The sequence below is a fragment of the Nansenia antarctica genome, assembly GCF_963989245.1.
Source record: "Nansenia antarctica genome assembly, chromosome: 10".
Classification (NCBI taxonomy): domain Eukaryota; kingdom Metazoa; phylum Chordata; class Actinopteri; order Argentiniformes; family Microstomatidae; genus Nansenia; species Nansenia antarctica.
In genome coordinates this window covers 4,660,505-4,674,734 of record NC_137680.1, presented here as the reverse complement: position 1 = coordinate 4,674,734, position 14,230 = coordinate 4,660,505, and the positions used below count along the sequence as shown (strand labels likewise).

General features: G+C 46.1%; 1 protein-coding gene across 1 annotated transcript in view; it reads left to right on the top strand.

Annotated features, from left to right (window-relative positions):
* The window catches only part of clstn3 (calsyntenin 3), a gene marked incomplete at both ends in the record, with an annotated part of 22,757 nt that extends 10,384 nt beyond the window's left edge, over positions 1–12,373 (top strand). Inside the window, 11 exons of the mRNA XM_080540441.1 lie at positions 222–334; positions 1,247–1,406; positions 2,547–2,594; positions 2,858–3,006; positions 4,194–4,342; positions 6,587–6,813; positions 7,818–7,979; positions 8,356–8,501; positions 8,796–8,931; positions 11,943–12,127; positions 12,224–12,373. Coding sequence (XP_080396567.1) covers positions 222–334; positions 1,247–1,406; positions 2,547–2,594; positions 2,858–3,006; positions 4,194–4,342; positions 6,587–6,813; positions 7,818–7,979; positions 8,356–8,501; positions 8,796–8,931; positions 11,943–12,127; positions 12,224–12,373 — 1,625 coding nt within the window. The remainder of the gene's footprint in view (positions 1–221; positions 335–1,246; positions 1,407–2,546; positions 2,595–2,857; positions 3,007–4,193; positions 4,343–6,586; positions 6,814–7,817; positions 7,980–8,355; positions 8,502–8,795; positions 8,932–11,942; positions 12,128–12,223) is intronic.
* Between the last annotated feature and the right edge of the window lie 1,857 nt (positions 12,374–14,230).

Genomic DNA, 14,230 nt, shown 5'->3' with positions numbered 1-14,230 from the left:
GCATCTGGTGTCCAAACAGCTCTCGGGGAGGAATCGTTGCCTAACACAATAGATGCTGACTGACTATAGACGCTGACTGACTCATGCAAATATGCGTGCATAGCCTGACTGTTGCGTTAAAACCTCATGTTGTGTGGCAAGTACCGTCTGTTTCAACGCAGTTCTCCGTCCCCTGCCTCCTCTTCTTGTCCCCTGTCCCCCGTCTCCTCTCTGGTCCTCAGACGACACGTTCTCCCACTACTCCCTGTCTGTCCACGGCTGCCGTCTGTCTCTCTTCTACTGGCCCGACGTCTCGGCCGCCCGGCCCGTCAAGTTCCTCTGGAAACTGGAGCAGGTACGGACATGTGGGAACGTCAGAGGAGGAGGAGGGAATGTGCCAGAGGAAGAGGGGACTTCTGGGTATTATGGCGGTTGTTGTGGGTTGGGGGACCGTCAGGGGATTGGTGGAAATAATGCTCAAGTCTGTTTTCTTTAGTAAACAGTTCACAGAACGGTACTAAAACGAACTAAATATACTTAAGTCCCTTAGTATTGATATTTCCATCGCGAGCCTTTTTCATGATCACTATGGGGGTTGGGGGGAGTGGGTTAAGTGGTTTTGACTGGGGGCTAATGGTCGCAGACAGATTGAATTGGGTTGGATTAAGGGGCAAGTGGGCAAGATGACACAGATAACATTTGGTCAATCCCTCTGTCTTTGCTCTCCCTCTATCTCTTTATCCCTCCTTTTCTCTATACCCCCTGTCTCTATCTTCCTCTATCTCTCTGTCTCTGTATCACCCTGTCTCTCTATCCCCGTCTCTCTCTCTCCTTCTATCTCTCTGTCTTTCTATTCCCTTGTCTCTCTCTCCCTTTGTCTCTCTGTCTCTCTATCCCCCTGTCTCTCTGTCTCTCTATCCCCCTGTCTCTCTCTCCCATCCTCTGTCTCGCTCTCCCTTTGTCTCTCTGTCTCTCTATCCCCCCTGTCTCTCTGTCTCTCTATCCCCCTCTTTCCCATCCTCTGTCTCTCTCTCTCCCTTGTCTCTCTGTCTCTCTATCCCCCTGTCTCTCTGTCTCTCTATCACCCTGTCTCTCTATCCCCTTGTCTCCCTGTCTCTCTATCCCCCTGTCCCTCTCCCACCCCCTGTCTCTCTCCCATCCTCTGTCTCTCTCCCATCCTCTGTCTCTCGCTCTCCCTTGTCTCTCTCTCTCCGCTCTGTCTCTCTCTCTCTCTTCTGTCTCCATCCCACCTCTTTTCTCTGGGCAGGTGTGTGACAGTGAATGGCATCACCTGTCTCTCAGTGTCCAGTTCCCGTCCGTCACCCTCTACGTAGACGGCGTCACCTTTGACCCCGCCCTCATCCACGACAACGGCGCCATCCCTAACCCCGCCCCCCATCAGCGAATGGTCATCGGTGCCTGCTGGGGTAGGTGATTGGTTGAACTCTACCGCATATACGTAGATAGGAAGGATTGATCAATTGGCCTACACTTAACACTAGAACAGCCGTGTCGTCTTACCTACTAAAAGAGCCGCCTCAGTGGTCAAATGAAATTTCAAATTGTAAATTGGCCTGCTTCCTACACAGAAAAACGTCAAAATAGCTTTATATTAGCTTATCCTGATTTTGAAAATGTAAGGATACTGGGTGGTAGAACGCACATATCTAGGGAAAGTCATAAAAGGAGGGTCCTGAAATTTGATCGAGTGCAAAGTCTGCCCATTTTAGAGTGGCCACTAAGTTAATGGCCTAGATATAAAAAAAATCTTTACTCATGGCTGTTCTAGTGTTAACAATGGCAAGCAATACTGTACAAGCTATCACAATAGACTGTTAGGTACATACACTGCCTGCAGTTTCAATTATGCTTTATTGAATATTAATACATTGATTGCAAAAGAGCATTCAAATGACTACAAAACATTACACTTTGTTACCCCCAAAAGCATCTTTGGGGAGAACATTTCCCTGAACCGAATGTCGTAGCATTCCAAAAAACAGTGTGCACAGCAGCTGTTCAGTCTTGATTTACTGTAGCATTGCAAGACAAGTTGGACTTGGCTTCATGGAATGGAATTCTTTGCTCCCCGTTCACCCAATTATTTTTCTGAGATGTTTGTGTCTCTGTCTCAGCTATTAATATCACTGACTTATCAATTATTTAGGCGAACAGAACAACAGGCAGGCCAGACGGTTAGCCTGCCAATTACACCCGCGCTAATCACTAAAATGGGACACTCTGTCTGCCAATTAGCACTGGAAGACACGCACACACACGCACACACGCACACACACACACACACACACACACACACACACACACACACACACACACACGTACACACATTCATGTACCGAGGCTATGATACACTTGTGTCTATCCATATTCTTTCTTATCTGCTATTTTTCTCTCTCGCTCTTCATCACTAATTTTCATTCTCCCTGCCAATCATTCCCTCTGTTTGTCTCCCTGTCTCTCGCCCGCTCCTCTCACACACCCGTCTCGTCTCATCTCGTCACTTACACTCTCCTCTTCTCACGCTTACCGTTCTCTTTCCCCTGCAGAAACAGAAGAGAAACAGAAGGACATCGTTAACAACACCATCCCTGAAGGCAAAGACACAGGCAGAATTCATTTGTTTTCACAAGTGTGTCTGAGTCTCTGTGGCGGTGTGAGAGTGTTTGTTTCAGTGGAGAGAGAGAGAGAGAGAGAGAGAGAGAGAGAGAGAGAGAGGTGTGAATGTCGGTGTGTTTGTATGTGCGTGCACGTGTGCGTGTAGAGTGTTTCTGCAGAACAGTCTTTCTGAGGTAATTGTGTGTGTCTATTCACTTTCACTTCTTTCACATTCACTATGTTCTCTTTCTCTGGTCTTCAGGGAAGTATGTGGGTGGTTACCGTGGCCTGTTGTCAGGGGTGACCGTCCGACCAGGAAGTGTGGAACCCCATAGTGTGGTGGAGTGTCTGTACGCCTGCAGGGAGGGGCTTGACTTTGGTGACCTGGAGACTCTGGGTTCAGGCATGAAGGTAACTGTTCTTGTCTCACCCTCTCATACACATCTGCATATGGAGATAATAATAATAATAATAATAATAATAATAATAATAATAATAATAACTTTATTTGTATAGCGCTTTTCCTGCAAACGTTGCAGCTCAAAGTGCTTTAATCATTATATAATCATAATTTATATTATTTTGTAATTTAAATGCAATATTAAAAGGATGGGTTTTTATAATCTTAATTTAATTATTTAGTCATTTAAAGGCAATATTAAAAAGATGGGTTTTTAGTCTTGATTTGAACATATTTGCTGAGGTTGCATCCCTAATGTAAACTGGCAGTGCATTCCACAATTTGGGTGCATAAAATGAGAATGCAGCCTCACCAAATCTCTTCTTTTGTACATGTGGTACACAGAGAAAACCAGCGTCAGAAGACCTGAGAGCTCTATTGGGATGATATGCTAGCAAAAGGTCTTTCAAATATTATAAATGTTAGCCTAACTTCTCCAAGTTCTAAGGTCCGCAGGGGCTCCACTGAGGTACTGCAGGGACTTTCCGCAGCCAATTTTCAAAAATATGTCTTAAAATCTCATTGTGATGAAAACCCATGCCATCCATATTCAAATGACCACTTGTTTTTAAGGGTCCAGTATGTAAGATTAAAGCCTCTGAATGGTTGTAAGTACTTATGTGTAATCGGTAGCTATCAGGGAATCCCTTGACAGAAATAAAGACGGAAAAAGTGCTTTCTAAAATGGAGTGTTCTACCAGACACTCTGCATACTGCATATAAACATGCTGTTACTGCCAGGGTTGTTCTACGGGGAGTGGACTCACAGTTTTTCACCTTTTCTGTCTCTGGTGGGCTGCCTCCTTGAATCGTGTGTGTGCATGCAGAAGTACAAGCACAAACAGCACAGTTGATGACAACACTGTTGGACAAGTCCATTTCCGGGGGGTTATATTGTCTGGGAGGGATGTTGTTGTTTGGACAACTTCTAACTGAATTTCACCAGAGTGGCAGATTACAAAAGTCACAAGAATGATGCAATTGTGAGGCATGCATGATGAGTATACCATAATTGTGGTAATTCTAGCATAGAATTGAGCATTTACCCAGCTGACCTTGTTTTCCATTTGACTGTGTATAAGGCAGACCGTGTATGACCGTGGAGCCTGACTGAACCCTTGACCTTTGACCTTTTCAGGTCCATGTGAACCCCAGTCAGTCGGTACTGGTGCTGGAGGGAGACGACATCGAGAGCTTCAACCGGGCCGTCCAACAGGTGACCTACAGGAACTCTCTCCGTTTCGCCACCCCAGGAGTCAGGCCCCTTAAACTCACCACCTCCCTCAGGTATACTATACACACACACACACACACACACACACACTCACACACACACACACACACACACACACACACACACAGACACACACACACACACACACAAACACACACACACACACACACACACACACACAACACACACACACACACACACACACACACACACACACACATGTATTAGGGTTAGGGTTACACCACCGTGTCCATATCTACCCACACCAAAAACAGGCTAAAAATAAATAAATTCAAAGCTTTTTTTATTGCTATTTATATTACACCGTGAATGATAGTGTGAGCATTGAGCTCACTGTGCTTCTCGGTGATAGAGAGCTGTTTGTTGGACATTGAACTCATCAAACATGGACTTTGCTAAGGCCATATGATAAGGAATCAATGGCATTGGCTGAAAGCGGGCTCTATGTTCAAAATACAGGACACTGATGATAAAGTGTGGGTATCTTATCTTTGAGTTGCACTCTGGTTCAAAATGACCTGTTGTGTCATATCTGTAAAGTGAGATCATGGCAGCCATGTTATTAAGCCTTGAAGATGTAGCCCAAGTCCTGGTTTGTTTTTGGGTGGCATACTTTTAGGTGTCAGCTTTGCCCGATAGATTACCCATGATGAATTAATAAATGAATTAGGGAATTATTCTGTCCCTTACTGCTTACTGCCAATTCAGCACATTATGGTATAAAGATATATACAGGTACCAATGGAGGCTGGTGGAGGTAGAAATCGGAGGATGGGCTTGTTATGCATGAAACGGAATAAGGAATGGTATGGCCTTCACTGACAGTTCACAGAGGCATCAATTATTTTAATGGAAGAGAACTACATTTGCAGCTGCGGTCTGTGTCCCGGTCTTTAGCTTGACTAGCTAATCTAGCTACGGGTAAGAGGAAGCATGGCTGGTGCGTCTAGAAAGAGCATAATGTTGAATCTATAACTCCTGCTTTCAGGTCAGTGCACCACCTAACTTAACAACAGTGTGCACTGCTGCAGGGGTTTCTGGCTTTTGTATCCACTTTGTTGATCAAATATTTATTCACTTTGCACAAAGTGCATGTATGTTCTTTAATGTATATTCAATCTGACCCATCACAGTGCAAGTGAGGCACTGGCACATGAAGTTACTCTCAGTTATATTGCAATATAAATAGCGCCAAGCCATTTTTTTGTGTGTGGCTTGTGTTTTTTTCATTTTTCATACGCTGATTTCAGGGTATTCAGGAGGTTTTGTGTGTGTGTGTGTGTGTGTGTGTGTGTGTGTGTGTGTGTGTGTGTGTGTGTGTGTCTGTGTATTTCTTTAGCCGGGAGTCGGATTTCAAGTCAAGGGTTTTTTCTGTGTTTTGGGAGAGTTTTTTTTCGGTTAGACTGATTAGGTCAGAAGTTCCTCCAGATGGCTGAGCAGCTGGCCCTTCTGGAGAGGCTGAGACAAGCAGTTCAGAGAGACAGTATTCCCATCGCCCTGACACACACAAACAATAGTTTATAGATGCAGCATCACCAAAGTGTTCTGTAATGGCAACATGTCAACAGTGCTAAGTCGTGAGCTTAGAATTATAAGGTTCTATCTCCGTTTAGGGTAGTTCAGAGATAATGAGCGTCAAAGTTGTTACATTCCATTATGTTTTGTGAGATGGAACCTTTGTGTTTTATTAATTTCTAACTAAAAAATGTCAACATTTTCAAAATAACACCACACAGGCATTAATAAACACCTAATGGATCAGATTATGTAAAAAACTAAATTTTGACCAAATATTGAGATAGAACCTTATAATTCTAACGTCACGAAGTGTCAAAAGTGTTGATCTAATTTAGTGTTACGATTATAATGGTTAAGGATTATAATGAAAAACTCAATGGATGATAACTAAAGTAATTATGAGTCACTGTAAATACTGTCTACAATTATCTACAATTATGCCTTACTTATTTTTAACCTCTTAAAAAAAGATTTCAGAACATGGACCTTTTCTACACCGCTCCTTCTCTCTCCCCCCCTCTCTCTCTCCCTCTCTCTCTCCCTCCCTCTCTATCTCTCTCTCTCTCCCTCTCTCTCTCTCTATCTCCCTCTCTCTCTCTCCCTCTCTCTCTCTCTCTCTATCTCTCTCTATCTCTCTCTCTCCCTCTCTCCCTCTCTCTCTCTCTCTATCTCTCTCTATCTCTCTCTCCCTCTCTCTCTCTATCTCTCTCCCTCTCTCTCTCCCTCTCTCTCTCTCTCTCTCTCTCTCCTCCCTCCAGGTGTTTCAACGAGGAGAGTTGTCTTTCACTCAGGCAGCTGGAGGGCTACCTGGTGGTCCTTCAGCCCGACGCCCCTCAGATCTCCCTGTCCGGGGTCGGCCCCCACCTGGCCCGCCCCGCGCCTGAATTCGAAGCCCCCCGTGGTGTCCCCCTCTTCCCAGAGCTGAGGATCGTGTGCTCCCTCTCCCATGCTGTCAACACTGCCGCACAGGGCATGGAGGGTGGAGGTGAGTGCGGCCTAAATCCACTTCCGTAGAATAGATCCCCTATTCCCCCTCTTGTTGATCCTCTAACCACTGATCCACCCCCTGTAGATTGTCTAATGTAGAGGAAAATCCCTACTGATGGACACTGTGCCAAAATGGTTGTGCCTCAATACTAACTGTAACAAGATGGTGGGGGTAGACGTGGTGGTACTATTAACGGTCTTGTTTATCACCCAGCAACAGCCAGTGTACATACACTCTGTCTGGCCTGATCTGTGCAACCATATCGGATGCAGAAGCGAATCACATCTGTGCTAGACTGACAAGATGTGTTTCGGTTATACGATGACGATTATGTAATAGAGCTACTTCCTGCTGCAGGGTCCGTGGTCCAGGACAAAACAGTCGAAGGTGCTGTGTAGCAACATTGGGGGAGAACAAAATAATCTGTCAATTCCTTAACTGTGGGCCATATCACCAGCTGATATGTGCTTTACTCTGTGACTCTCTGCAAAGGGACAGTCCTGTTTTATCCACCTAATCCTCCCCTGGGCTTAACCCTTCTCTCTATCTGCGACATTATCAGTCGTTTCGTAATATGTGTGGAAAGTGGGATTACGCTGCTGTTTTTAGCTCGCTCCTCTTTTTGACTGTGACTGTTTTTTCCTCTCTTGCTGTCACTCCTTTGCGTTCTTTTTTTCACCCCTCTCTCCTTCTTTCTGTCTTCTTTTTTTTCCACTCTCCCCCTTACTGCTTCTCCCTCTCTCTCTTTCTCTCCCTCTGCTCTCACCTCTCCTTCTCTCCCCCCCCTCTCTCTCTCCCTCTCTCTCTCTCTATCTCTCTCTCTATCTCTCTCTCTCCCCTCTCTCTATCTCTCTCTCCCCCCCTCTCTCTCTCTCCTTCTCTCTCTCTATCTCTCTATATCTCTCTCTCTATCTCTCTCTATCTCTCTCTCCCTCTTTCTCTGCTCTTTCTTTCTTTCTTTCTTTCCTTACTTCCTTCTCTCCCCCTCTCGACCTCTCCAGCTCTGATGTCAGACGCAGTAGCCCACACTCTGGACGGCTGTGAGGTCCAGCCCCTAGGGGAGGAGCTTAACCCAGGGAGGGAGGAGCTTCTGGTGGACATGGATGCCCTGAGAGAGAGGGGGCTGGAGATCATTAACACTACCGCTTACATCGCCATCACAGGTATAGCTACACACACCAGTCCATCATTACCCCCTATTACTACAGATTTACATTTACATTTGGCATTTAGCAGACGACCTTTATCCAAAGCGACTTACTACACAATTACGTTTGTCTAAGTAAGTGAATCATCTATCCATCAATCATCACAAGAAAAGTAATCTCTGCTCGGGGGACCAGGGGCCATTGGCAGTCATAATGCTAATTCTTTTTCTTCTTTTTGCTAATATACAGTGGAGAAACAGGCGGGATGGGAATGTTTCAGGAGGGACAGTTAAGGTGTAGCCTACCTACAGTATACTACCAGCAGTATTGATCTGCCCCCTATCGTCTCATCTCCTCTCTCCTCCCTCTCTCACCCACCCTCCCTCTCTAGGAGCTGAGTCCATCTCTGTGTACGAGGACGTCCTTCGGTCTGTCCGTTACCGGCTGGCTAAGGGTTCGGCCCGCTTCGAGAGGCGGTTCCGTCTCTCCTGCTCTGAGATGAACGGGAGGTACACCAGCAACGAGCTCACGCTTGAGGTAAAAAACAAGACGGAACCCATTCGGGTCGGAACTGCTTAGTTAGCTAAGTGATCCTAGAACAAGCTGTGCTTTGCAGTGGCCTATGTGGGGCATCAGCCAGCTAAAGGGGTTCCCTAGTGTAGCATTTGTTGGGTGTAGTTAGTAGGAAGTCCTAAACACCTTGCACTAGTGTGTGAGCTAACGTGAGCTTTCCAGTATTACAATACCAATGGGTCTCTTTCTTTTTCTCTCTCTCACTCTCTCTCCATGTCTCTCTCTCCACGTCTCTCTCTCCATGTCTCTCTCTTGCAGGTGAACTTCCTGCACTCCTTGGACAGCCTGTACCACCCCTCTCACCTCCTGGCCTCCCAGCAGCAGTTCCTCCACCCGTCCCACCACTCCGGGGAGCTGAGTGGACACACCCTGCCCAACCCCCACCGCAACTCAGGTGCTGCAATTACGTCTGCCTTTTTAGTTGCTTTGCCCACCTCTGCCACTGGATGGCAGTGTCAAACTGAAGACAATTTTTTCAAGTTTCAAGTTTCAAGTTTTATTGTGATGTCACATTACACTAGTGTAAGAGAGTAAAATTCTTAGGCTTCAGGTTTCCTGACATTGCAGCACAAGACAATAAGGCAATAGGGTAAGATAAGTCAAGATGAAAAAAAGTGACAATAGTTCAAGACAAAATAATACAGGAAAGATTTGGCAGCGCAAAGTAGCAGCAGAAATAGTCAAATCAAATCAAATAGTACAGTAGAGTTCTGCACTCTGGTGGCAGTGAGTGTGAGAGGTAGTATTTAGTAAAGTGACTTAAGTGAGCTCAAGGTTTAGGTGGTCCGTATACACGGGGTGTGCTTGGGGATGATAGTCAATTGTCTACAGTAGGCTTGTTTATGGGCCTGATCGCCTGGGGGAAGTAGCTGTTGGTTAGTCTGGGGGAAGTAGCTGTTGGTTAGCCTGGGGGAGGTAGCTGTTGGTTAGTCTGGGGGAAGTAGCTGTTGGTTAGTCTGGGGGAAGTAGCTGTTGGTTAGTCTGGGGGAAGTAGCTGTTGGTTAGTCTGGGGGAAGTAGCTGTTGGTTAGTCTGGGGGAAGTAGCTGTTGGTTAGTCTGGGGGAAGTAGCTGTTGGTTAGTCTGGGGGAAGTAGCTGTTGGTTAGTCTGGGGGAAGTAGCTGTTGGTTAGTCTGGGGGAAGTAGCTGTTGGTTAGTCTGGGGGAAGTAGCTGTTGGTTAGTCTGGGGGAAGTAGCTGTTGGTTAGTCTGGGGGAAGTAGCTGTTGGTTAGTCTGGGGGAAGTAGCTGTTGGTTAGTCTGGGGGAAGTAGCTGTTGGTTAGCCTCTGAGTTATGACCCTGAGGCTCCGGAAGAGGCTACGTCTTTTGGACGGCGTCGGTTCAAACAGACTGTAGTTGGGGTGGCTGGGAACTTTGATGATCCTCCGGGCTTTGCTGACACACCGTTTGTCTATGTATATGTCCTGGATGGAGGGAAGCTCACATCCACTGACGCGCTCGGCTGTCCGCGCCACCCTCTGTAGCGCTTTGCGGTTGAGGGCAGTGCAGTTGCCATGCCGACAGGCAGTGATGCACCCAGGCAGAATGCTCAGAATGTTGTGCCTCTGTAGAAGGGCCCGCAGGGTCTTGGACCACTTCTTCAGCCGCCTGATGTGAAAGAGGCGCTGCTGTGCCTTTTTCACCACCTGTTTGGTATGCTCATCCCAGGTGAGGTCTTAAAACTGTTGACCCTCTCTACGGCGGACCTGTTGATGATGATGATGATGATGATGGTGATGGGGTCCTGTTCCCCGACCTTTCTTCCTGAAGTCCACCCCCAGCTCCTTGGTCTTGTCAGTGTTGAGAGAGATAGGTCATTCTCCTGGCCGTACTGAGCTAACCTCTCTCCTGTGTGGGCCGTGTCATCGTCGTCGGTGATCGGGCCAATCACTGTTGTGTCGTCAGCTAATTTAAATCACCGAGTTGGAGGTCGTGGGTGGGGAGGTCGTGGGTGTACAGGGAGTAGAGGAGGGGACTCAGGACACAGCCTTGGGGGGATCCTGTGTTGAGGGTTAGAGGGGTGGAGGTCTTTGAGCCCATTCTCACCACCTGTCGTCGGACTGACAGGAAGTCCAGGATACAGTCGCACCACATAAGCCGGGGTTAAGGCCTAGGTCTCTGAGCTTGGTACCAAGCCTGGCAGGGACAATGGTGTTGAATGCTGAACTGTAGTAGTCTAGGAACAGCATCCTCACATAGGAGTAGTTCCTGTTGTCCAGGTGGGTGAGGAGGGCAGAGTGGAGTGCAATGGCAATGGCGTCATCGGTGGATGTGTTTTGCCAATAGGCAAATTGGTGAGAGTCCAGAATGGTTGGTAGCAGTGGCGGACTCAGGCTGTTTGAAGGGCAGGGGCGAAAAGAAAAAAAGGGCACCTACTGCACAACATGGGACCCCATCAGTGCACATGGTCAAGTTTAGACCATTGGAAGGGCAGCCAATAGGGCACATCCTCTAATTTTGCCACTCAAAAGGGCACTTTAGTATGACGTTTTTCAACTGTGGGTGCACAAGGTCAAGTTTAGACCATTGATTGATTGATTGAAAACTTTATTAGAAGATTTGCAGAAGTAGGTACATGAAAGTACATATTACATACAAGGTCAACTAACAGGATAAAAACCCAAGAAAGCCACTGGCTTATTTCAATTGGGGTCCTTGATTCTCAATTCATCGTTACATGTAAGACAGACAAAAAAGCTAGTACTATCTACAAGATAATACAGACAAATAACTATTACTATCTACAAGATAAACACACATCCATCATGGGAAGAACAATACAACAAAACATAAGGTATGTACAGCGGGTAGGACAGGTGGGGACATACACCACAGGTGGGGGCGGGGGACAAAACACAAAGTATGTACAGTGGGTAATGTACCAATGTACCATTGGAGGGGCCACTCATTTTCGCCACTCAAAAGGGCATTTTTGCCACTCAAAAGGGCACTTAAGAGAGACGTTTTTCAACCGTGGGGGCACCAGGAGGGGCGGTCGCCCCCCCCTGCCCCCCCCCCCCCCCCTGAGTCCGCCAGTGGTTGGTTGCATGCTTTTTTCTTTTTTTTTTTTCTTTTTTTTTTCCTTTCCTAACACCAGGGGAGCCACCCCTCCTAAATTTCGTTGTTTGGTACCTGTACTGTAGCAATGACAAATAAAAGTCCATTCCATTCCATTCCATTCCATTCCATTATAGACAGTTATGATCTGCTGCTTAGCACCTCTATGACTAGGGGGAAAGATGAGGGGAATAGATAGACATTGCCAGACCACTGATAGAAGATCAGATATGCTTTCATCCCCCTAATAGTCAATAGTCCAGGTTTAGGTCTGAGGGAATAGGGTTATCTGATCCCAGATCTGCAGCTGAGGCTCATGCATGATTAGCTCCTCCTCTCCTCCTCTGACAGTGGTGCCCGGAGCAGCCACAGTCATCATCATGGTATGCGTGGGCTTCCTGGTTGTCATGGTGATCCTGGGCGTGTTCCGAATCCGCTCCATCCATCGCCGCGGCGAAGGTGCCAGGGGCGGGGCTAAGGAGGGCAGTGACCAATGGGACGACTCCGCCCTCACCATCATCGTCAACCCCATGGAGGTAAAGATCAAAGGGCTCTCCTCTCTCTCTCACACACACACACACACACACACACACACACCACACTCATACTGTCTCTCTCACTTTCTCTCTCAGTCCTATGAATCTCGTATGGGCATCTCAGCCGACACCGAGGGGGAAGGAGAGGAGGACGAGGAGGTGGTAGAGTCGCCCGAAGACGCTAGCGACGACCAGCGAATCATCATCAAGAAGGAGGGGAGGGACGGCAACCCTCGCCGCTACTGAGCGGCCAATCGGCTCTCTTTTGTCAGTTACCACGGAAACCACAGCTCGCCTCTCGCACTCTCAACGTGTTTAAATATCAACAACTGCTGACACCTCTAGTCTATGGAATGTATGCTCACAAACACTACGCACAACAGCAATGCACACTGTATTACTGCAACACAAGGCCGTCTGTGATTTAGCCAACAACAAAACAACAATGCAGGCAATCGTTCTCCACATAATGTTTTACGGCACAATGTTAACCGATACATTTTAAACCGCCTGGGCCAAAACAAACGACAGAAATTGTATGTGGTGCACTAATAATTCTAAATCAACGTTGTTTTAAAGTCTGTATAAAAAACAGGCCGAATGAGGCTACATAACTTTATTGTAAAGTAAGATTGTATATGTTTGACTATTTATCACACTTCAGAGACCTTCTTCTCCATCACACAAAAATGAATATTTAAGCAATCGATTCACAAACCTACTGGCCTGGTGTAGGCCCTTTACATAAAGACACTCGCCCTGATTCCTATGCTTCTCCACACACCGGGACTACATATACTTGTCTTTTTGCTGCACAATCTCTCTCTCTTTCTCTCTCTCTCTCTCGCTCTTCCTATCTATGTACATTCCTCTGTACATACCAAAAACAAAACAACCCCAAGAGTGAGGAAGTGGTGAAGTTGAACGTTACTGATCATGGACTCATGACGAGGTCAGTGTCACTACAGTCACTCCATTGTCCTTGTGACTATCAGCCTCTCATACCCCTGTCATACCCCAAAAGACCACACCGAGACTCTGATTGGAGTTGTTGGTATTCTGGGGAGAAAAAACGTTGTTATAACAGACAATGGTGTGTTTCATACCCTTGATTATGCTAGTAAGTCAGCTAAAGCAGGAAACAGGAAACAGGAAAAGATCCTCGATCTGTTCCTAAGGGCATAGATAGAGTAACCACCCTGCAGTCACATAGTGATACTCTGACCTCCGACCCCAATGACACAACCCCAGTGACACTTCTGAATGGCCCTCATGACATCGTCTCACTCGCTGCACACTGCTCTTGCGTCAACCTCACACGACACACACACACCACACCGCTACCCCCCCTGCCCCCCCCCCCCCCGGCTGTATCCAGAATGTCAGCTCAGCTTGGGCAGTTTTTGATTGTATTGAATTTTATGTACATACAATGATAACTATTATTATTATTATTATTATTATTATTATTTATTATTATTATTATTATAATTATTATTATTGCAGTTAAATATTGCTCTTTCTGTACTCTCAAAGATGGAGCTGCATAATATTTATTTGTACCAACGGTATCGTTTATTATTTTTTGAACTTTACAGCATCAGAAAAGTAATTATTATTATTATTATGAATAATAACAATAATAATAAAAAATATTAATAGTAGTAGTAATAAGGATGATGACGATTCCTGGCTTGATAAGTGTCTATTAATTTGTGTGTTAAATTGTTGTAATTTAAAAACTTGTTAATATCTGAAATATCACAGTAAATGGTTGGGCACATTGTTGTGATGAATAGGTACTCAGTCAGCTTTCTCTTTCACTTCCACCTTTCACTCCTCCCTCATCTCTTCTTCACTTCTTAATCTTCCTTTCCCTTCACTCTCTTTTCTTTTCATCCAAGTCCCCTCCATCTCTTTAGTTCAATGAATGTTCAACTGTGCTTCCCCCAACCCTTCCCTCCCTCCCTCTCTCCCTCTCTCCCTCCGTTCACCTTTCCCCCACTCCATCCTTCTGTCTCTTGCTGTCTGTCTGTGTGTCAATGTGCAGTGATAAACCTGTCAGTAAATAAAAAGCCTGTTGTTTTCAAGTGTAATATTAAG